Source organism: Ciconia boyciana, chromosome 5 (assembly GCF_034638445.1).
Source record: "Ciconia boyciana chromosome 5, ASM3463844v1, whole genome shotgun sequence".
In the NCBI taxonomy this organism is placed as follows: domain Eukaryota; kingdom Metazoa; phylum Chordata; class Aves; order Ciconiiformes; family Ciconiidae; genus Ciconia; species Ciconia boyciana.
Window position 1 is genome coordinate 47,207,351 of NC_132938.1, and position 22,708 is coordinate 47,230,058.

Below are 22,708 nucleotides of genomic sequence, written 5' to 3' on the forward strand. Positions count from 1 at the left end.
AAAGAAATGTAAGGTAACTCGTACCCTGGAACATGGGCCAATGTCAACAGCAAATCTAACCGGATTTTTGTAGGTTGTGTCACAATAAACCATGTTACTTTCGTCGTGGCTAAATGTTCGTTTACTATCAAGCCAAGATGGACCGAAAGAAAGTGCCATTATTTTCTCTTTACTTTTAAATTCACATAGAATATTCATTCACATAAGAACATTAGACCTTAAACAGCAATGCTAGTTTATCAACCCAATAAAGTTAGAAATCTGACATATGTCAATTCTGATGAGGACAGGCTGAGGGTATTTGTACTTTTTGTTTTAAAAGTGGGCAACAACTTGTATAATGTACACTGTAATGTATTGTAATTCGTAAATAAAGAGAGTTTACTTCCCGCTCAGAAATTAACGCACTTGAATGAAAGCATTCGCCAAAACCACCCTGCTGTTTCTAAGTACTCTCCTAATAAGAAAAATATCTGAAGTGATGACTTTAAGGCACAAAATTAAAAACCACCACCAAGAGATGTTTAGAAAGGGAGAAACTACAAGACACCAAATTAATAAGACAGAGCTTAAACCATTGTACAGGGCTATGTACAAAGAACAAGAGATGGCAGAAATTAAAAAATATTAATAATTCACCTGGGAATTCAGAGACATACCATCTTCTCACGTGGATCAAAAAGAACTATTCTACCACAAATCTCAAGTTTCTTTGCTTCAGGTCCTTAGAACTGCTTTACAAAGCTCACAAGGCCTTTATACACCACCATGTCCCATACACAATCATATTTTCCGGCAATATCCAGTAGTCCAGAAATTTTTCAACTACTAAAGCCTTATCCCTCTAAAAGTTACCTTGAATAAAGAGTCTTACCAGCTTCTTAAAGAGGATTTAGGAGTAATGGAGACTGGCTACCCATCAATATTCAGTCTGGTAAAATAAGAGCTGGGAGCACTAAAACAGACAGCTACCTAAGATACAGCAGAGATGGAATATACTCCTCTCATCCACCTCGGCAAACATCTACAACAACAACTATCATCCTTCCCTTGGCATCGTTACCTCAAATCATTCTTAATAGCTGAGCTGGAATCGTGTTGCCATCTGATAGTCATTCAGTGGCCTACAACCAAGGAGTTGGCATTTTTGAACTAAATCATAGCGAATTAAAGCAAGGCATTGGCGCTAATTAGCAGCTTTCAGCAGTAACAGAGAAGCCGTGACAAGGATAGAAACTCAATTACCCTCATTCCAGCAAGCGCCTGTTCCCGGTCAGCATGTAGCTGGCGGGGCCACTTGTGTTTCCATACCTACGGTGCGTGTGAAATACTTCAGCCTTCAGATCAGATCACTGCGTGCCATTCACACAGGGGTCTGGGGTTTTTGTGCTTTTTGTAACAAATACATTATAGACCCCCAACAAATTTGATGTACCATCTAGAAATGAGTACGATAGATCGACAGAGAACACAAAATGCGACTCAGACTGAGACCCTCACAACTACCTTTCCATAATTCAGAATGAAAACTGCCTCACTGGGAGTGTTTACCATCTGCTCACTGCCTCCTTAGCAGGGAATATATTCAAACTACTTAGCTACTCCACTAATAAAGAAGAGTTGGGAGAGAGAGAGCGTGCACCTGACCAGCAGTCATCATTAACCAGTGCAAAATCTTATTTCTTGTTTCATAATCAGCTAGAGCATCCTCCATTAACTATATCCCCATTTATTGCTTTTTTTTAAGATACCTTTGCTACTTGTTCCTTTGAGATTACAGCCAGAAAGGAACGTACACAATCACACTGTACTTCTCCATGTTCTCAAAACGTATCTCATCCATGAGCTACATTAATATTTTACACAGGAGCAGTACTAATGTAATTTCAATCGATGGGCCACTTACTGCTTTCACTGGAGAAGCTGCCAGTCGCTAACCACCCTCAACACGAAAACACAACGTGCGTCAAGATCGACTACATCACTTCAGCTTTCAGCATTTTGTTATGACTTTAGTAACCGGGATAAAAAGCCCAACCACACAAAACTTCTTTGTCACACATTCTGCTTCAGCAGCACCCGGCACCTGCATTTTTCTTCCAGTTTTCGAATCTTTTTCGAGCCTCTGGTTCCTCCAGGGTCGAGGAACGATTCCGCAGGCAGAGCTCCCCAGCAGGACCGTCAGTGCGGGCACAGTCAGCCCCCTTCCTCTCACTTTTTAATAGCAATGTTTTCTAACCAGCTATCACAGAATCCAGCGATACTTTAATAATATCATCTCGTCTGCTGTGGGGCCTGCTCTTCCTCGATGATACAACTTAGCACACTTTCACTACATTTTCATTTTGCACTTGCTAACTTATGAAGTTCAAAGCTACTTCAACACTAAGTACCATCATACATAAATGTGGAAAAATGCCATGACTTCAAAATATTGACACAGATGTTTAAACAAAAGTGTGTCTTTTTTATTACTATAGCCATGCCACTGTCAAAAACCAAAGGAGCACAGGGGTAGGAGTAAGTGATCGGGCACTGTGGCTGCCTGCCCCGCTGCGCAGATGAGGGAGGGCACTTCTGACACCCACAACAGACACAAAGAAGTCTGTAATATTGCATAGCCAAGCCTCTCCCTCTCTCTCGGTTCAAAATGTATCTAAATATGTTCTACGGCATATGTTGTGTATTCTGACATGTCTTCTGACAAATACTGGAAATCCATGAAACCATTCAAAGAGTGCTGGCTACTCACACAGTTGCAACGTACTACTGATTTCAGCAAGATTACATATTTTGAGAAAATGTTCTGGGCGGGTGAGGGAACGTTTTTCTGACAAGATTAAGCACTTATCTCAAAGTCAAATCAAAAACATTATAGGGTACATATTTTAGGTATGTCCCAATAGATTTCAGATACCAAATGGAAAAGTGTGCATGTCTCAACTTGCATACCAAAAAAATTAAGTTTCACTTCACTTCTTTGTTTCCCCCAGGAAGAGAGCACACCAGCATCCATTTTTCAGCTACCATACAACAAAGCAACGTAAACACAGACAAGATTCAGTATTAGCAATACAAAAATGTCAGGCCTTAGCATTTCTTACCCACCCAATTCAGTGCATGCAAAGGTAGTGTTACTACCCAGGTTTACCATTGCTATATTTTAATGGGGAAAAACCTTATAGAGCTAGAGACTTATTACAAAAGCTTCCTTTGATGTTAATCCTCAGAACAAACAAAAATGGAAGACTCCTCTCTCAAGAAGCATCTTGCACATATGCCTCATAAGTAAAAAAAATTTCTAATTTTAGGAAATGCATCAAGAATAAATAATCTCATAATATTCCATCCACTTTAATTTCTTTTTATACTTCAAGATAGTGTTTGAAAATGGAGCACCATATACTCTCTGGGGGAGGTTAAGCTGTTTCAGAGGTTCCTACACACAACCATAAGCATTTATTCTCAATCTTGTAGCGCAAGTCTTCACACCTTCAGCCAACACTGACATTTGGAGCCATAATCTAAACCAGACTGAGTCACTTAGATTTTAGAAAGAAAAAACCCTCACACACCACCTCTCAAAAATAAGTCACTCTTCTTTTGTTCGGCTAACAAGATTGTATCACTTATCCTGTTTATATTGTAGCCTCACAAACAGTTGGATCGACACAAATGAGGCAGCAGAGAACATCAGTATGGGAAACAAAGCTCTTAAACAAGCTTTGCTGCTAGAAAAATACAATGTACCACGAAAGATTTAGCCTTTGGTTTCAGCAAGTCAAATCTCAAGCAGAAGCTTCTCCCAACTGTATTGGTGGTACAGCCTTGTTTTCCCATCAACTGCTTAGAAACCACATTTGCGTAACCTCCTATCTCACCCCTCTCACAGTTTTGGTTTATTTTTTGCTTAACAGGACAAGAAGTCTGAATGACTAATTTCAAATGGAAAAGACTACCAATATTTTTTCCCCCCAACTACAGAAAAAGTAAAATAAAGATGGGAGACAAGAGTATCCTTAAAAATACAGAACTGCAAATACAAACTGAAAAAAAAAAACAAACTTCAAAAATTTTAAAGCATCATCCCACGGGGAACAGGATCCATCTTCCCCTTTGGAAGTCAGAAATAACTATGAGATAAATGGGGTTTTTTTATTATTAAGCCAAGTTTATTTTAAGACATACAAAAAGCAAGCAAAGAGAAACAGCTTGGTAAAGACAATCAACAACAGGCATGCTCGACCAATGTGTTTTCCATGAAACTTAATACCCTTTCCCAGGTAATTTACACTGATACCAGATGCATTTTCATTGTGTTGCTTGTGTTTATCAGAATACAAACAAATAAGAGAAAAATGAGGAAGTCTTGCTATCCATAGAAATATTAATACAAGAAAATTCCTTCAATTTTTATCAGTGCTGACAAGTAAACGCACACTTTTTTTTTTTTCCTAAGAACATTTCAATATTTTAACCTTATCTTATTCCTTCAGTGTTTTGATCAGGTAATGATATACATGCTGCTCGTTATTGTTGGCCAGAATTCTTTAGAACTGCTGAAAATCAACTATTAAATCACTTTTATTCAGGTCAGACAAGACAGAGGTACACAAAGAAATACATCTACAGATATACGGGCATAACAGAGATACCCAGAGAGAACAAACAGCTATTTTTAACTCCAAAACAAAGCCGTAAGAAAAGCACTGCAGTAGGGCTCCTTTCTCTCCCTTTTCAAGAAAGGCGGTCAACTTCACCAACTTCAGAAAAAGGGAAGCGGAGCACCACTTCCATTTCGAAACTTATTCAAATACATCCCTTTATGCAAAATATATCCAGCAAATTAAATCTGCAACACTGGCTGCAGCAAACAAGGCGCGCAGGCTCAGCTGCCCTTCACAAAGCATCTTTGTAGAGCTATCTTTCTGCCAGCGCTCCTTTTGAATTCCCAAACAATACCTCGCAAAAATTAGATGTCCTACTGTGGGAAAGTTCCCAAAACACAAGCCAAAATATATTTTCTCATGAGGACACAAAAAACCCTCAATGAGGAAGTCAAAGTTCTTACAATGACTGTTCAGTATACATATGGTTATTCCTGAAACATGCTGACAGTTTAAGTAGCAGCATTCTGATTTAGGGGGAAAAAAGCTATCAAAATCAGATCAGTAATTCATCAGAACGAATTAGTAGCTACCACTCAATAATTTGCATAAGCATACAGACTTTTAAAGACTTTTAAGCATACAGATTTTTTAAAACAACGGAATTTAAGAAACAATTACTGTTTTCACAAAACCTTAGCTAACTTCTATTGTAATAAGCATAAAATAAATTCAGCATCTTCAGAGATTACATTTACATCTTCTTTTTTTCCAGGTACAAAGTGTTTTCCGTGAATAACCTCATAACCCATGGAACTCTATATCTTCCTACTAAGGAAAAACATGATTTTGGGAAAATGCTTGTGTGCCATTTACTTTTGTTGATCTACACTTTCACACCCAAGACAACAACAAACTATCCATCTTTTTTGCCTCAGAAGTTCAACAGATTATTTTGCTTATTACTAGCTTTAGCCGAAGGGCAAGCCTAGCTGTGGCAATCAGTATTGCCTTGCGATAACCCTCCTCTACCATAGCCTCCCCAGCAGCACCGCTGGCTACCCCCTGGCTCACCAGGGGGGTGAGTGAGGATGGGTGGGACGGTGGTGTCCCTTTGGCACCCGTGAGGGTACAGGCACACGCTCCTATGTCTGAACAGCACGTTAAGAGGCAAGAAGACAAAAAAGCTCGGGCTGAGTGGAAGATCCCTGGGCTTTAGGCCCAGCACTGCTCACTTCAGCAATTTTCCTAGGCAAGATTGCCACGGAAAGGCAAGGCAGTGTCGTTATGCTCCCAGCTTTTAAGTGCAGGAGAGTATGTCCACAAGGCTGTCAAAAACATGCTCACAGGAACATCCCCAGCCTGAACCCCGTGCAAACGCTTCTGCAGCCACAGCAGGGCAGAAATCAAAAGCAAACTCCACCAAACAGATAATTAATCAAGTAGGAAATTACACAGAGCTTATCGATGCTGCAGTTAAACCCCCACTTTCCAAGTTGCCTAGTTTCAAATTGGCTCCGATACGTACAACAGCTATCCAAGCTGCAGCCTTCTGATGTAATGAGAAAGCAGCCAAGTGTTTAGGACAAGGTTTCAAATCGGCTATTTCTACTCTATAGGTGAAGGCTTCCTGATCACACACCGAGGTCTTTGCAAGCGTTGGTGAAACTCATATTACTACAGGATACAGAAACTGACAAATGCAGAAAGTACCAGCCATATAACAGGGGAGAACTACTGCAAAAGAAATTAAAAATTCAACATTCTCGCCATTCCCAAAGCTCTTAGCAACAAAGATATGAATGGCTATGGGAAAATGCACTCTCTGTCAGAAAGACTGGGAAATAAACATATTTTCTTTCAAAACAAACAGGATACTGAGCAGCCAGTTACAGTACATACCCTTAGTTTTGGGAAGGACATGAAATTTGGTGGTGGAAGTTCAGAATCAGACATTCCAGGGCTGCTTCGACAGACTGAGATTAGAGAGGTCGCAAGAAAACTTGAGCTACGCAAGGGCTTTTCGGTTTAGTTATCAGCCACAAAAAGATGTATTCATACAATTAAGTTTGTTGGGCATGAAATTATGCTGCATAGTAATACTAGCTCGAGAGAAAGAATTAAGAGCAAAAAAAAAGTATACTTACTTCAAAAATACATTCCCTAATACCATTTCTGTACTAAACAAATACATTACTTGCTTTGTCAGGTAAAGGTCTCACTTTTTCCAAATAGCTACTTTGTTTTTTTTATCCTCCAGTTAAGTGCTGAAACACAGCAAGAAAAACCTCTGTGGCCATAGGTCTATGTATACATATGTCTATTATAACTTCTTACATTTTATCTGTATCCATCTCCCCCACTTACAGCCCAAGAGACGCTAAAAGACACCACTTAACTTACCGTTCATCAGACACATTCTGGGGATGTTAACCATTTTGAGCAAGCTTCCAAAACCCTGCAGCCTCTGGAGGGCTTTTTTTGCTCAGACCGACTACCCTTACAGCTGACTTTATGATGGCACCTTTACTTCAAGCCAGCTGTCAAGCAAGAGGAAAGTGCACAGACCAAGAACTCGCCACAGCCTTTCTTCATTAAGCTGCGTTACCAACCACGCTCACAACGTTAACACAAAACCTAACAGGCTCACGCCCACACTTCAGAATTAGCTACTGTAGACAGCAGAAAGCCTGAACACCACCATGGGAAGTGCAGTTAGGAATCTCATTTTGTTGGCCAAACGGGCGACCCCCAAAAAAACAGAACACCAAACCTTGCGAACTAAAGCTACTCCTAAATAACCACATTACGAAGCCCCAAGATGCGTGATGGCAAGACCATTGTAACGATGTAATACAGCCGAGCATCAGGCATCAGCTGTCAGTGTCCTATACTTTTCAGGGCCACCGAGAACCAGCAGGATAATTTAGCAACAGAACCAGTTCTCAGCATTATACTGCTGTTAGCAGCATGATAACAGGGGTTATCTTCCTCTTTAAATACTAGCATCAAAAAGGTGGTAACTTGGTAGCACGCTGACAGTAAAAAAACCTGAAACCAAAACTCAAGCTCCAAAATACTTGTTTTCCAAATGAAAGAAATCCCAGATAAACCCTTTTGAAAATGATAATGTTAGTCTTCTGGCGTGCTTGATATACATACACACAATAAGCCTGAACTGAAAGACTAAGTATAATCCTTTATGCTAGACTTGCACGTAAAACACTTACTTTCTATGATCCCATGAAACTAGACCGCCTCGTATTTACTTGCTAAGAGATCACTATAGCAAGAAGGAAATGTTCATTTCTGGCTTATCTGAAGATTGCACACAATCATGCTATCAGTGGCCACACGTATAAAAATAACACAACTGGGCAACAAGCTGAAAGTTTATTTGGAAAAAGCATAGGTACATCCTATAATTAAACCATTGTTCCTTTTGAGTGCTCGAGAAGGGACTATCTGCTCAGCAGTAGCATCCTGTTTAGATGTCTTCTGACATTAAATGACGCACTAGTATCAAGCTAAGGCCTACTGTACAGTTCTCCCCTCTCCCCTTAAGATGTGGTCTGATGCTCTCACTTCTCTGCTATTCATTACTACTGTACTGAATTGCCTCAATGTACCACACCGGCAGTTTCCAGAAGAAAACCTTAGGCACCTAACATATAAAAGGCATACATTAAAAAAAAAGTCTTCCTGCAGACGTCACTACATGGCATGAAAACAGTGAACTAGTATGCGGAGTTTCTGAGCTAACTAGTTATTCACATACCATGCCATGCAAATGAGCTGTTAGGATAACGAAAGAGATTAGGGCTCTGTTTCTCTTGTTTGAAAACAAAAGCAGCCCTATTTTTTCAGATTAAGCTACACCAGTACAAAACTGCATGCTTTCTAAGATGGCCTATGACACCAATAAGAATTTGTTTTGAAAAGACTTAAAGCTATAACAGTTCATATAAGACGACGTTTGGAGAAGAAAAAAATAGATCGCTAGTACTCACAGCTTAAGGGCATAAAACCATTTGTAATTTATGAACATTTAGAAGTTAGATTCCCCAAAGTAGTTAAATTAACTTCCTAGTTCATGTCTTCAAAGAGAAAATGAATAGTTTAATAAAGCAATTAAAGAGGAGAGCTGTTACACAACAAGCATAAAGTACAGGCCATGTACATATTCTTTTTTTTATTTTTGAGCTTCTTTAGTCAAAGGAGTGTCGAGCTGTAATTCACAAAATTCAGAAAAACTCTGTAAGCAGGATACAACAAAGAGATACAAAGCTAAGAATTTTCCAAAGCAATCGCAGAATACACTGTTTACCTCCAAAAAAAAAATCAGTCCAGTCCAAAATTACCGAGACACTTTTGCACTACAGAAGTTCATGCAAAGTTAAGTTTGCTTTCTCTGACAATGTGTTTCAGATCTAGCAGTTCTCAAAGCTGTACGTACAAATACGAGTTGGCTATCCTACTGTCACTCCTCTCCTCTGAGCCCGCAGTGAAGTCGTTTTGCCAAATGTGCACCATGACAATCCAGGGCAAACAGTAATGTCGAACGCATATTTACCTCCTCGTGATTTGGGAGAAGCTGAGCCCCAATTAGTTTGTTAACACAAGTAAGCATCAAATATGCTACTAACATACTTCTCTTGTTATTTCCTGTACTGACATGCATATGAGAAATACATTTTCTCTTTCCAACCCTCTCTCAAACATTAAAGATACCTCATGACTTCTCAAAAGACAAAATTAAGTAACTGTCTTTACGGGATAGCATAGCAAGGAAAGGAAAATGCAAGTAAAGAGACAATAAAACGTTACTTTAGTGGAGGAAGGAAAAAAAATAAAAAGGTCTTTGTGTCTTTCTATACAAAGATTTTCTTTTTTGCTTAATGACTGAAAGATGATATGCATAAGCATATTTATTTCAAATTCCAATACAGTTGTAAAATAAAACTGAATTTCCAGAACCGAGAACCAATATGAGAAAACTCTTCACCACACACAATTCAACATGAGCCGTTCACAAAAATGCCAACCGAGTTTTCTGCTGCAAGCCCCGCTCTCCCCAGCAGCAACAGGAGGGCACGCCTGATCACCGGTTTCAAGTATTTCCAGTGCTAACAACACATTATGTTTCCCACAAATTTGGTCTTATTTGTGGATTATTTTGGCCAGTGTCAGCTTCGTGGATTTAAGGGTGGGTTTCTTTTCCTGTGGCGATTGCCACAGCAGGCTTCCAGTCTGCTGATTCGGGAAGTTTTACAGCATTAATGCAGCCCTGGTGTTCCCGATTTAGCTCTCTGCTCCATGCCCTTCACACCGGCTTTATCCCTGCATTCGGGCTGATTTCTTCACTGCGTCATTTCTTACTTTCTGCCTTTTTTTTTTTTGTTATCCCTTCTAGAGAGCAGGGCTGACCGGCAAGGACAGGAGAAAGTTTAACAGCTCACATGGCATGGCACAGATCGTGTCACAGGGGAAGCGTCGTCCCCCAGGCCCAGCCTGGTGACCCCACTACCTGACCAACTGGTTCCTGAGTATCTGCCAGCGTCACTCCTCCTGAACAACCGACCATCCTTCGATAACCATCTCCCAAGGCCAGACACGGCCGGCAGGCTCCCCTGGCTGGAATTTATGCCTCTGCCAGCGCGAGGGACCTCACTACGAGTCTGCAGAGTGTCCTCCCCAGGAGAGAGCACTCGGCCTCCTTCAGCTTTCACAACACACTGAAGGGCTGGGTCCAGCACTGAAGGCAAACAGACATTTGGAAAAGGTCAAACAAGGACAGAGAAACAACTTTAGCACCACAAAAACACATTCCAGAAGCAGTTTGGGTTTTTTTTATAAAAGGAAAAAAAAAAAGGAAGATTTGCTAAAGAGACACACTGAATACAATGCCTATGCAGTCAGTATATTTTTCCATGGGAGTTTTTATCTTCTCACACGTATTCCATGAGCATGAGGATAAAAATAACATTACCACAATGACGTATCTATAGTAGGAGGAATGACTTCTGGGTGCTGACCGAAAGTCAAGGTTTCCTCTTTGCCCCCAGTTTGAAAACGCCACCAGCCAATCAGCCGCCTGCCCGCATAGCCAGTAATGCCATCCCTTCCCCAAAAACAGAACCCGGGGACTGCTCAGAGCAGGGCAGGCCTGGAGAAAACAGGGCAGATGGCACTGCAACTCCAAGCAAAGTAACTCCTTGTATCATTAGCTGTTGAACCGCGGCTTGATGGGGGGATCAGTGTAAAGCTTATTAGTCTTTAGACAGCTGGCAGCAACAGCCACTGCAGCAACCATCCGGGAGCAGAAGGAACTCATTCAGTTTAGTTGTTTTTCAGGTCATGTTAAGTCAAAATGTTTCTATACGTACTCCAGTCCCCCATTTAACCTTTCTTAGCCTCTCCGAGTGCAATTACACTTACAAACAGCTTCGACTCGCGCACTGCTCTGACAAAGAGGGCTCCAGGAGCCCGGCGCAGGTATCTAAAAAATTCCTGCCTGGTGCCATTGTGTAAGGATTTCACCCTACTTCGGAGAGCAAGGACTTGCCAAGAATACCACTGACCTCAGCCCCAACATTATGAAACAGCGCTGCCAGCTCCAGCCAGCTATGTAAAAGTAGGGACTGGATTCACATCCAGAGCCACGGCATACTGCGGGATAATAACAAAACAAGACCAACCCAAACCCCCAAAATTACCCTCTAAGTGCATCTGCCTTTTTACCGGAAGCAACCTTCAAAATAAACTCAGCTGGCGTCTCTCCCTCTGCCTCCCCCCACCCCCAAAATCAGGCAGCAGGGGGAAAGTTGTTCGCGTTAGTGCACGGCTTCCCCTCCGGGAGCTCGCCGCCCGGGCACTCAGCGCTGGGGGCTCGGGGGCGGGGGTGAAACCCGCGCCTGAGCCGCTCCGCTCCGCTCCGCTCCCCCGGCGGCGGGGCCGCGGGGCTCCCGGGCTCCCCGCCGGGCGGGCGCGCTGGCGGAGGCCACCCGCCGAGCACGGAGGGCAGCGGGGCGGCCCCCCCGGCGGGAGGGCGTCGCGGGGTCCGGGGGAAGGGGCCGCCTACCTGGGCGCTCCTCTCCGCCGGGTTCTTCATCACCGCCTGGCGGAAGCTGTTATCCACGTAGGACGCCATCGCGCCCCTCCTGCCTCCCGCCGCCGCCGCCGCCTTGCCCGGGCTCCGCCGGCGCCGCCGCCCGGGGAGGGGATGAGGGAGGGCCGGCCGCGGCCTGGCGCTGCGGGCTGCGCGGCCGGAGCGCTGGGCGAGGAGCTGGGAGGCGGCGCGGCGCGGAGGCACCGCGGGCTCAGCAGCGCCGCCGCCCGGAGCAGGAGGCGGCGGCGGCCGAGCCCCGCCGGTAGCGGCGGCGACAAGGGCTCGGCGCTCCCTCTCTGAGCGGCTCTACGCCTCCCGCCGGCCCGCTCCGCCGCATCCCCCCGGGCACCGTCGCCGCCTTTCTCCTCTTCCTCCTCTTCCTCCTCCCATCCGGCCTGATGGGGGGCTCCGCGCCCGCCTCGGCGACGGGGAAGTTGCTGACTCGGGGAGGCGGAGCGGCGGGGGGGCGGGGCGGGGCGGGACGGGGAGGGGGGCGGGTCGCCGGGGGCCGCGGCCGGCGGGGGACCCGCCGGCCGCGGCCCCCGGCGACCCGCCCCCGAGCAGCGGAGCCTTAGCATCCTTCCCCCCCAACCGCCCTGGGAAGCCATCTCTGTCGTTTTTAACGCCCAAAAAGAAGACTGACCGGCTGCCGCCATCGTCCCGAGGGACGCGCATCATCACAGCTTCGGTGATGGCACCCTATGTATCCATAGGGTGATGAGCAAGCTGGACATACAAAAAGAGGAAAAAAAAAAAAGACCTGATCTGCTGGAGCGAGTGACTCCCTGCTTTGGGGAGGCCACCTGTTGTCCCTCTCCTCAAGAGCAACCCGGATCAGCCGGCTGTCCCCTCTGTCGTTGCTACACGGGATAAAAACGAGGAAGGGAAGGGTGTGAAATCTTGAGGGTAACACTTTTCTGGGGGTTATCTTGCGGCTTCTTCTCACGTGAACTTAAGTTTTTAAAGAATAAAGGTCTTGCAACATGGCTGATTTTCTTTGTTTACCACGACACCGAGCACGTCTCAACAGCAGCTTGACAAATACGAATCAGGGAAGTATTATTCATGTGCCATTAACGGCAGTGTAATACTATTAATGTATTTGCTTTTACAAGCGATGTGTATCCTTTGCTAATACGGATCACACAGTGTAAATAATGTCAACGTTAAGAAATCTGCTTGATTTCCAGTAACTAGCAGGGGTTTACAGATTTTAATCACAAGTAAGGTAGTGTAATTTTTATTTGCGTTTTTTATTTGCAAAAATTCACAGGGATAACCATGGTTTTTTTCTTACACAACAAACACTGCCGGTCTCAGGAGAGACAATCTTAGGCTTTTAGACATACATGGCTCTCAAACAGGCTGTGTCTTCAGACAGCGATCTACTAAACTTACCGAATTTCTGCATATGGTTCATTAACAAAGATAACTCTTTGGGCTAATCCCGCTCATATGTGTCAGCAAAATATTTTTGCAGCTAATACCGGTAATTCTGGGCAGACCATGGGAAAAGACTATGGAGGGCTCCACATCCCGACTACATCTTGCTTGTTGGTGCTTATTAGTAGTCCTTATGGGGGATTGTTTATTTTTTTTAACTAACAGATTGAAAATGTAGTGTCCTTTGCCCTAAAAAATAACAGTTTTAAATATGCCTCGCATTCATCATCCAGAGAGTATCATTTCTTCAAATTAATCGAGCCTGCAGCTATAGCAAAGTGCCAGCTTTTCTGAAGCTCAGCTTACCAACCCGGAGTGCTAAGATTCCCTTTTTTTTGTGGGGCATATTTATAGGGCGAGTGCCGCAGGAATGTGAGGAATGCTCTCCTGGGCTCCGCTCCTCAATCACTTCAGGGCACCCATTCCCTCCTGCTATAGACCAGCTTGCCTGACATCTTCATATCTCTACATCAAAACAGAGCTACCCACTCTATTTTAATATGCAATTATCTTTCATTTCAGACCTATTAGCTGTAACAGCATCAAGTGAAGTGTTTTGCCCTGATTCATTTTTGTGGTGTTACCTGGTAACACAATACCTGTGATTCACAGCGATATTTAACTCAGCCGGTGGGGTTTTGGGGCTCCGATTGTACTCCGATCAGTGTAACAAATCTCCATGGTTATAGACATATGTCAAAGGCCTACCACATGCCACGTGAATTGTTAGAAATGGGAATGAATGAAAGCTAGAGAATTAGGTACAAACACACTCAACACTTTCTTAATATTTAAGGATGTGTTGCACTTACACCTTTTGTAGTGTCTGTAAGCAACATATTTGTATAATGCTGCTGCTTCTGATTGTTTATATTCTCCATAGTGGATACCAGTCTGTCCTTTGTGCTGTTTTTTTTTAGCTGAAATTAGAATAGTTTTTACATCTGAATAGAAAAAAAAAGCCAGCAAATAATCATCAAGATACAGAGTAATGACAATAATTATTAGAGAACACATGTGATCATCACTGGAAACCCCTACTTTTCATGCAAATATTCAACAAAATACAATTTACAGCATCGAACATTTTATGCAACTTTCACATTCTCTCTTTCCTGCTTTCTAACTTCAACAGTAGATCAGTATATTTTAGAATACACACACATACGAGAATCTACCATTCATTTTGCATTTGCCTTTTGGTTATTCCTCAGCCTACATTATCCAGCCTGATTTACAATGGACTGGGGGGGAGGTGGGGGGGTGTTTGCACTGCTCACGTTATTACATTACAAATGTTTTCTACCCCGTATTACACTAGGAAACCAAGAGTTAACCGTGTACATTACACGCAGCACATACAGTATTGATATTTCAGCAATATGAAAAGGCTGCAACTCAAAATATGACAGCTCAGCATAATATCTTTTTGAATAGCTATAACTAAGCACTATGTTAAAGTATTTTAGAAAACTATTTTACCTCAGAAATACAGCATTTCTGCCTTCCTGAAGATCTCCGTTTCTTTTAAGGGATAAATTGAAATGGTCAGGTCTAACAGTTACTAAAATGCCAAGGAAACAAATTCAGCATTTCTGTGAGCTCTTTGTTCACTTGCTACCCCTCATTTTCCAAAAGATACTCTCACTTGCAAAGGCTTGCACTTGACTGAGCCACACAGCATTTAATTCATGACCCCAGTTATCGGTCACCCACAGTTAAACGCTTGGTTTGCTCAGGAGAGGCCAGTCTGGCCTGGTAGGGAAACACAACATTGCCTCTTTGGGGAGTTTAGTAAATTATATACAGTCGGTATGGATATAAACCCATGGACATCCTTTTATCCCCTTTCTTTGGATAAAGACTTGTTTTCATCTGTCTTCTGGAGATGGCATGGCAGCTGAAGCAGACTCATGCGGCCGAGCTCCAGCCCTCAGAACTTCCTTCCCAGCTCTCTCTTGGCACCTTCTCAGCAACCATAAAAAGTTACTTTCATAACCATTCGTGGAGGTGGACAGTGAAGGGGAATGGAGGTATCGGCCTGGCAAACCATTCCATAGCTGACCTTGAGAACTGTAGTCATCCCCACTGGGCTGGGCAGAAGCCAATTTTATTGGATTTTAAGTCACAGATGAATGATTTCAGGTACAAGAAAGGCCACTGCCAAGGGGAAACTATCTCCTTTGAACAAGATTACCCTCTATGCTCTGTCTTTTGGGATGGCAACGTTTTTCCAAGAATGCTGTCTCTCATCTTTTGGGGTTTATATATGGGTGGGATTATTACCATTTGCAACTCCAGTTTTTATCATCTTTTACAACATGATGGAAGGCATGTGGGGTTTTTTGTTTGTTTGTTTGCGGCTTTTTTGTTTGTTAGGGGTTTTTTACACAACATCCTCTAGTTACGTGGCTACTTGTCAACTAGTGATCACTAGTGTACAGGCACAGTATGTAACCACCACCCTGTGCCCCTGATCCAGGGGGTAGAAAGACAGAAAGATATCAGGGAGTTAACACAGTCCATGCTAAAATAATTCTTGAATGTTTACCATCAGTTTATGGTCCTTTTGTACTTGTAAGGCAGTACAAAATTTAAAAGGTTATAGAAGAGAGCCTGGCCTGTGGCATAAAGCAAAATTTGTCTTTTCTTTTTTCCTAAAAGGAAAAAGAGAAGAATTTGTGACTACTATAATGCATTTCATACATTTATTCAGAATTTGCCACTATTGGCATAGCGGCATTTGGGAATATTTATCATTCAACTTCTGCTATAGCTGCAAAGGTATGCAAACCAGCTTTAACTAGTTAGTTTAATACTAGCAGTGGCAGCTCAGGGACCAGCATGAACTGACTGTCCAAGTATTTACATGGTCGTTTGAGAGGAATTCACAGCCCACACAGCGTTCCCTTCAGCTGCACTGACAGAGGTGCCCAGGCAAAAGGAAGGGTGGCTGAAATCCCTACTGCAGCAGCACCTAGCAGGCGTAGTATGGGATGGTGGCCCCCTGTGCTGCATACTGTATGAACACTGAACAAACTGTCAATCAGGAACTCTTGGAGGTCAAGCCTGTATTTCTGAAGTAAGCTCAGGTACGTCTACACAAGCTTCATTCGTGCTTGTGACCACGATACAGGTGTGCCCCTTATCTCTCAGGAGTGGAAGTGATGATGGGAGATGATTGTGAGACTCCTATCCTGGTAACTCCACTGGGAAAGGGGTGCTCAGGAGCTTGCTTCAACATCACCTGCTTCAGCTTCTCCTTCTGTGAAGAGAGGCACAAAAGTATCGGCTCAACTTCTTAGGTAAAGCATCATGAGACAAAAGGAAAGCACTGCGAAGTGCTATTACTAGTAAGATTAACAGCATTGTGAGGTTTTTTAAACAGAAAATTAACGTCAGACATAGAAACAGTCAAATAGCATCTTTTGTCATTATCAGGCCATGTAGCGAAAGAGGTTGTTTTGGTGGGATGGCACAAAGCACACAGCAGCAAATCAGTGCTTCGGTGTTGGTGCGCTCCGGGACAGGCTGCCAGCAAGGAGAGGTGCCCTGTGGTGGATCTTGAATTGTACCCACTACACAGTGGCAAAGGTATCAGACAGACTAAAACCAGGGTCCTTTTAGACAGATGACACTTTCTGGATGATATATAGGTTAAAAAATACACTCTACTCCCTTCCAAATAGTCATCCACAATCTAATCCAGGCAGTATATACATAGGAGAAATTTCAACTGTTGAAAGTGTATTATAACACCGTTTTGTGAATTATATATTCGGTGTCACATATATTTCAAATATTATATTTCAGTAAATAGCATCCCAAATAAGGAAAGTTTTCATTACTGGACAAATTAAAGCCCAAACTTACATTTTGGTGTGGTTTTTTTTAAATCAATATATTTCCTAAAAGAAAATACAAACTTACTCTTTCTAAAATAACTGTAATTAGTTATTTAAAATTATCTTTCGAAGTTTCTACAACCCAAATGTTATGTGATTGCGCTGAAGTATGAAAAGGGGAAATTATCTGGAAGTCAATCTAGACAGGATTACCATTTATTCAAAGCTGGCCAAGTCTTTAAAAGAATTTAACTCATACTTATTAACGGTAGATAGCCAGATGATTATTACTATCCAGCGATACTGTTTTTCCTAAAATGCTAGAAGATGATAAAGTTATCTAATAGATCATGCAGAATGATAAATAAAACATGTAAATCTCTGCAAGGAAAATGAAACACATAGGAGGTAGCAATTTTATTCCTGCACAAAGATGTGAAATATTTATAAGAGCAAAATCTGTTGTTAACTCTATTATTAAGACATTTCACTCCAAATGTGCTATTTTCAGTATTAGGATTCTATACTGATTGCCTAATTTTCACTGTCTACCGTCATAGAATCACAGGATCGTTTAGGTTGGAAAAGACCTTTAAGATCATCGAGTCCAACCGTTAACCTAGCACTGCCAAGTCCACCACTAAACCATGTCCCTAAGCACCTCATCCAAACGTCTTTTAAATACCTCCAGGGATGGCGACTCAACCACTTCCCTGGGCAGCCTGTTCCAATGCTTGACAACCCTTTCGGGGAAGAAATTTTTCCTAATATCCAAACTAAACCTCCCCTCTGGTGCAACTTGAGGCCATTTCCTCTCGTCCTATCACTTGTTACCTGGGAGAAGAGACTGACCCCCACCTCTCTACAACCTCCTTTCAGGTAGTTGTAGAGAGCCATAAGGTCTCCCCTCAGCCTCCTTTTCTCCAGGCTAAACAACCCCAGTTCCCTCAGCCGCTCCTCATCAGACTTCTGCTCTAGACCCTTCACCAGCTTCGTTGCCCTTCTCTGGACATGCTCCAGCACCTCAATGTCTCTCTTGTAGTGGGGGGCCCAAAACTGAACACAGTATTCCAGGTGCGGCCTCACCAGTGCCAAGCACAGGGGGACCATCACTTCCCTAAGTCCTGCTGGCCACACTATTTTTGATACAAGCCAGAATGCCATTGGCCACCTTGGCCACCTGGGCACACTGCTGGCTCATATTCAGGCGGCTGTCAACCAACACGCCCAGGTTCTTCTCTGCTGGGCAGCTTTCCAGCCACTCTTCCCCAAGCCTGTAGCGTTGCATGGGGTTGTTGTGGCCCAAGTGCAGGACCTTGCACTTGGCCTTGTTGAACCTCATACAGTTGGCCTTGGCCCATCGATCCAGCCTGTCCAGGTCCCTCTGTAGAGCCTTCCTACCCTCAAGCAGATCAACACTCCCGCACAACTTGGTGTCATCTGCAGACTTACTGAGGGTGCACTCGATCCCCTCGTCCAGATCGTTGATAAAGATATTAAACAGAACTGGCCCCAATACTGAGCCCTGGGGAACACCGCTTGTGACTGGCTGCCAACTGGATTTAACTCCATTCACCACAACTTTTTGCACTTGGACAAAACTTTTTTTTAAAAAGGTCAGCTTTATTCTATATTATTGAAGTGTTTGGCTTCAGTCTGTACTAGCTGTTTCAAAAAAATATGAACATATTTATAACTTTTGGCATTACCGCAGGGCATTATTCTACAAATTAAGTTTACAGCTGGTAGCATTTTCCCGTAATGAATTATTGATTAATTATTCTAGATATTGCCTGTCCTCACTCAGCCACCAAGCACTGCTTAGTGCATTGCTAAGTCAGCCTGTGCTAGAACTATTCCTTGGACTGAGTCCCCGAATGCTGCATTTCCATCAGCTTTCAGCTCTTTACTCTTGTCACCATCTTCCACAGAAATCGTCTGCGCTCTTCCCCGCTCCCTTTAACATGCTATATTGCATCACAAATATGTTCCAACATGATACTACCAGCGCTTATTAGAAGAGCATTTGCATTTACATTGCTTCCTAACAACCTTTTTAAATTATTCCGTTGCTTTGAAATTAATAGTCATTGTGTATAATGTTTATGCGGTTCAGCCTTCTTCATCCTTCAGTCACTGTTAGATGTGTTCAAAGCATATGGGGATGTGTGGGTGTGAACTTAAGTGAATGTTTCTGTGCTGTGCATACATATCCTGGCAGAGCACATTCACACCTATATCATAATGTGTCAAGTACTAGGTACCAATTTAAACAGATAGAATCAACTTTAAGTTCAGTAAATGCTAGAAAAGTTAATATTTTTGTTACTTACAAATCAGTGATACCACACTCCATCAATTTATGTTGCATTTATTTTTCCAGGAAGAAACCACCTAGCACCTGGAATGAAATGGCATTAAAATCTAATTCTACCTTATCCCAAGAAAGCATATTCCAGATAGATCAACACTGAGGTAAGCTACCAAGGTGATCTAAGCTTAGGGTGGAATTGTCCTGATCGTTCCTGACTATTTAATGACAATATGCCTAACCCTGTGTGTGCAGAGCTCCTCGCTGCATCTGTAGCCCAAAAATACCCTTATTAGACAGATCATAGAAAAAAATAAATAGTTTGTGTTCAAAATGTTGTTACAACCGAGTTTGTTTCCCACAGACTCTACAATCACCAGTAATGTCAGCAGTGAAAATTAAGACTTTCTATTGCTTTCTGTTTGTAGGGAACTAAATACAAAGGGATCCCTATTTCCACTGGGACCTCCAGCTGCTTCTGTACAAATACACAACAATAAATTAAAGCATTGAATTAAGTGGGAGCAAGAAATTCATGACTAATACTAAAATAGTGTCATGAAGGAACTGACAAAAATAAGCAGCACTGCACAGGTAGACAGTCACTAACTGTGGGGTAGGAGTTTACACAATGTATTCCTTGTGTTACCTGGATCTATATTTAAGACAGACAGCAATAAATTATCACTTTCCCTCAGTTTTTTGTGTTAATTTTGCTATTTGTTTCATTTACAAAGCAAATAGATACTTATAATACTCTTTAAACATTCAGCAGCTAGCTCTGATAAACACTGTCTTCCTACTCCTGTAACAAGTGATTTGTGCCGAGAACATCCACCATTGCCTTGTTGTACCACTGCTAGAAAAACATGGGAACCTGCTGCCTGGTTCACTTTTGATTTCCAGAACAAATTAAAAAAAAAATAAATTTCCTCTTTCATTGTTGCTGTGCTTAGCAGAGCAACTAGCACAGGGAAGTTGCCAATGAAGATCTGCAGCCAAGCAAGTATATCTTGTAAATGTGTCTTCTAAGTCAGGAAGAGAAACTGAAATGTGGGAAGCAATTGTACAGAAAGAGGTAGTTGAGATTAGCGTTTTATGGGAAATCAAGTCACTCTTCGGAAGATGTGAACTCTTAAAGATTTTGTCACAGGGAAGCTCTTTGCTAGGAATTCTCCCTTTTTTTGTGCTATGAACGACTTAAAAGACTGCTGACATATGCTGGCATCTGACTGGCACGACGAGAGCCCTGCACACTGCCCCAGTAAAACACACTGCTGTTATCCATATTTAATTTCTGTTTCTCTTCCTTCAGCTCAAGCTAGCTGGAATGCAGACAGGTCGATGTATTAAGTCTTTGGGATAAGGAAGTCTCAAAATACTTCAGAAGTATCCTCCTGCAAATAAGCTGGAGGGTGGGGATTGGCATCCACATGCTCTTGTTCATGTGCAATTAGTCTCCATGTGAGGAAGCAGATTCTTTGGTGGGAGAAGAGCTGGCTAGGGTGGATCATTTCTCCTGCTTTGATGAATCTTTGTATTACAGTCCAGGTCCTCATCTGATTAAAATCCATGTATTTCAATGAGATCAGCAAAATCCTGCTAGTTTAAAACAGCTAAGGACCTGCTCCTTGGATCTGATCCCCATTGGGGTTACAGGGAGCTCTCGCAGTGTTGTGACAGGGGATGGATATGCCCCTTTTGGTCTCTAACTAAAAAACCGATGCCCTATTTTAAACCCCCAGAAAGAGAGACCTCTCTAACTTATGCTCAGCCGTGCCCCTGGGAAGGGGTGCCTGACAAACAACAAAACAATCTTGCCCGTTTGCCCAATGGCGACATCTGTGTCTTGTTAGCGACGCACAAACTTTTAAAATGGTTCTCCTCTCAGGTGGAAGTGAGCTGTTTAACTTCATTCCATTGATGTGAAGAGCTAACAATTTTGCCTCAAGCCTTCGCATTACTATTGCGTTCAGGTATGAAGTTAGATTCCTCTTGCCATGGAGGAGAGGAGCTGAAGTACAAGAGACAATTTCATCTTTAATTAATTTGTCTCGGTCCCTCGTGTTCCAAAAATAATATCAATGCTCCAGAAGTTAAGTATTTGCATGGATATTTTGTTATATTCAAATAGACTTTCTGAAGTTTTATTTGAAGTACCTGTAACTCTTAACCCATGCTCATCACTAATACACTTTTAGGACGGGTCCCGCTTACCTTATATGTAAATCTCTGAGCCAGATAGTGGGTTGATACTCCTGGGCAATGTAAATACAATTGATTAAAAACACACATCAGCACATCTTCAAAGCGCAAAGAGGGGCCTTTCAAGCAAAAATATCACATATTTTTTTGAAACCAGCAATAATGGTACAGATAGTCAGTTGATTTGAACTTGGAGACCAACACTGAAGCTAGGAGAAGTATTTTCCTACTGTGGTTCGATCTTAAAAGATCTGTGCACGTGGCAGTCAAGTTGCACTTCACTTTGTGGGAGCTCCAGACCCGACACTTCCAAGGGTAGTCTTGTGGGAAATAAGAAAGGGATTTGGAGGTGGATGGAGATGTGATGGTGTTTGAAAAAAACTGGTCCACAAGTGGCCTGAACCCATTCTGCAGTGCTTGCAAATCTTTGGGTTTGTAAATTTTAAAGAGGAATAAAAGTACTGAACATATCGAAAGCATTACATAGCTTTAAGATATTAACTTAAACACCTCACGGTTTTGCAATGAGCATACATATGTTTTGTCATCAAAACCATGCAGGTACATCACAGCTCTGGTAGAGCATCTCTTTGCCCCAAATGTTTAAGGTTAAATCGTACAGTATCTTCAACCTCTAGCAGGCATTTGCAATTCTTTTGAAGGCAACTGAAAATGCTTAATTGGCCCAGATGTACTCACTTACACAATTATAAAGTGAAATAGGGTAGCTGACATTAAAGGCTGTGGATGTGGAATCCATAAAAATGTGATAACTTGTTCCAGCTGTAATTTCCCATAAAATAATTTTCAGGAGCTTATCTGCCCATCATTTCCCTGAATTCATCTGAAACACTGTATAGTGGTCAGAAAACCAGGAAAGAACTCACATTTCCCTTTTCTCCAGAGTAATTTCTGGGGCCAGATACCTTTCCCAGAGCAGCAAGAGGGGAGTTAAGATCCGAACATAGAATTATTCTGGAAAACAAGTAAGGATCCCTTTTTGGGGTTAAAAAAGCATGACTAGTTTATTCCCTTCCACTGCTTCACCCTACTGTATGCAGCGTGAGAAGACAGTCCTCTCAGCTGCACCAGAGGGTTCAGTAACTAATTCTCGACATCTTTCCTGAGATGCTGTAGAGTCCTTTTTTTCACTGGACATAACTATGCGATTATTTACTCAGTGGAAAAA

At 42.6% G+C, this 22,708-nt stretch overlaps 1 protein-coding gene across 5 annotated transcripts in view; it reads right to left on the reverse strand.

Moving 5' to 3' along the window:
* Window positions 1-12,165, reverse strand: part of RAPGEF2 (Rap guanine nucleotide exchange factor 2) — a 191,726-nt gene extending 179,561 nt beyond the window's left edge. For all 5 annotated transcript variants that reach the window (XM_072861506.1, XM_072861505.1, XM_072861507.1 and 2 more), the window contains exon 1: window positions 11,689-12,165. In XM_072861506.1, the coding sequence (XP_072717607.1) occupies window positions 11,689-11,757 (69 nt within the window). In that variant the 5' untranslated portion in view covers window positions 11,758-12,165. The remainder of the gene's footprint in view (window positions 1-11,688) is intronic.
* Window positions 12,166-22,708: the final 10,543 nt, after the last annotated feature.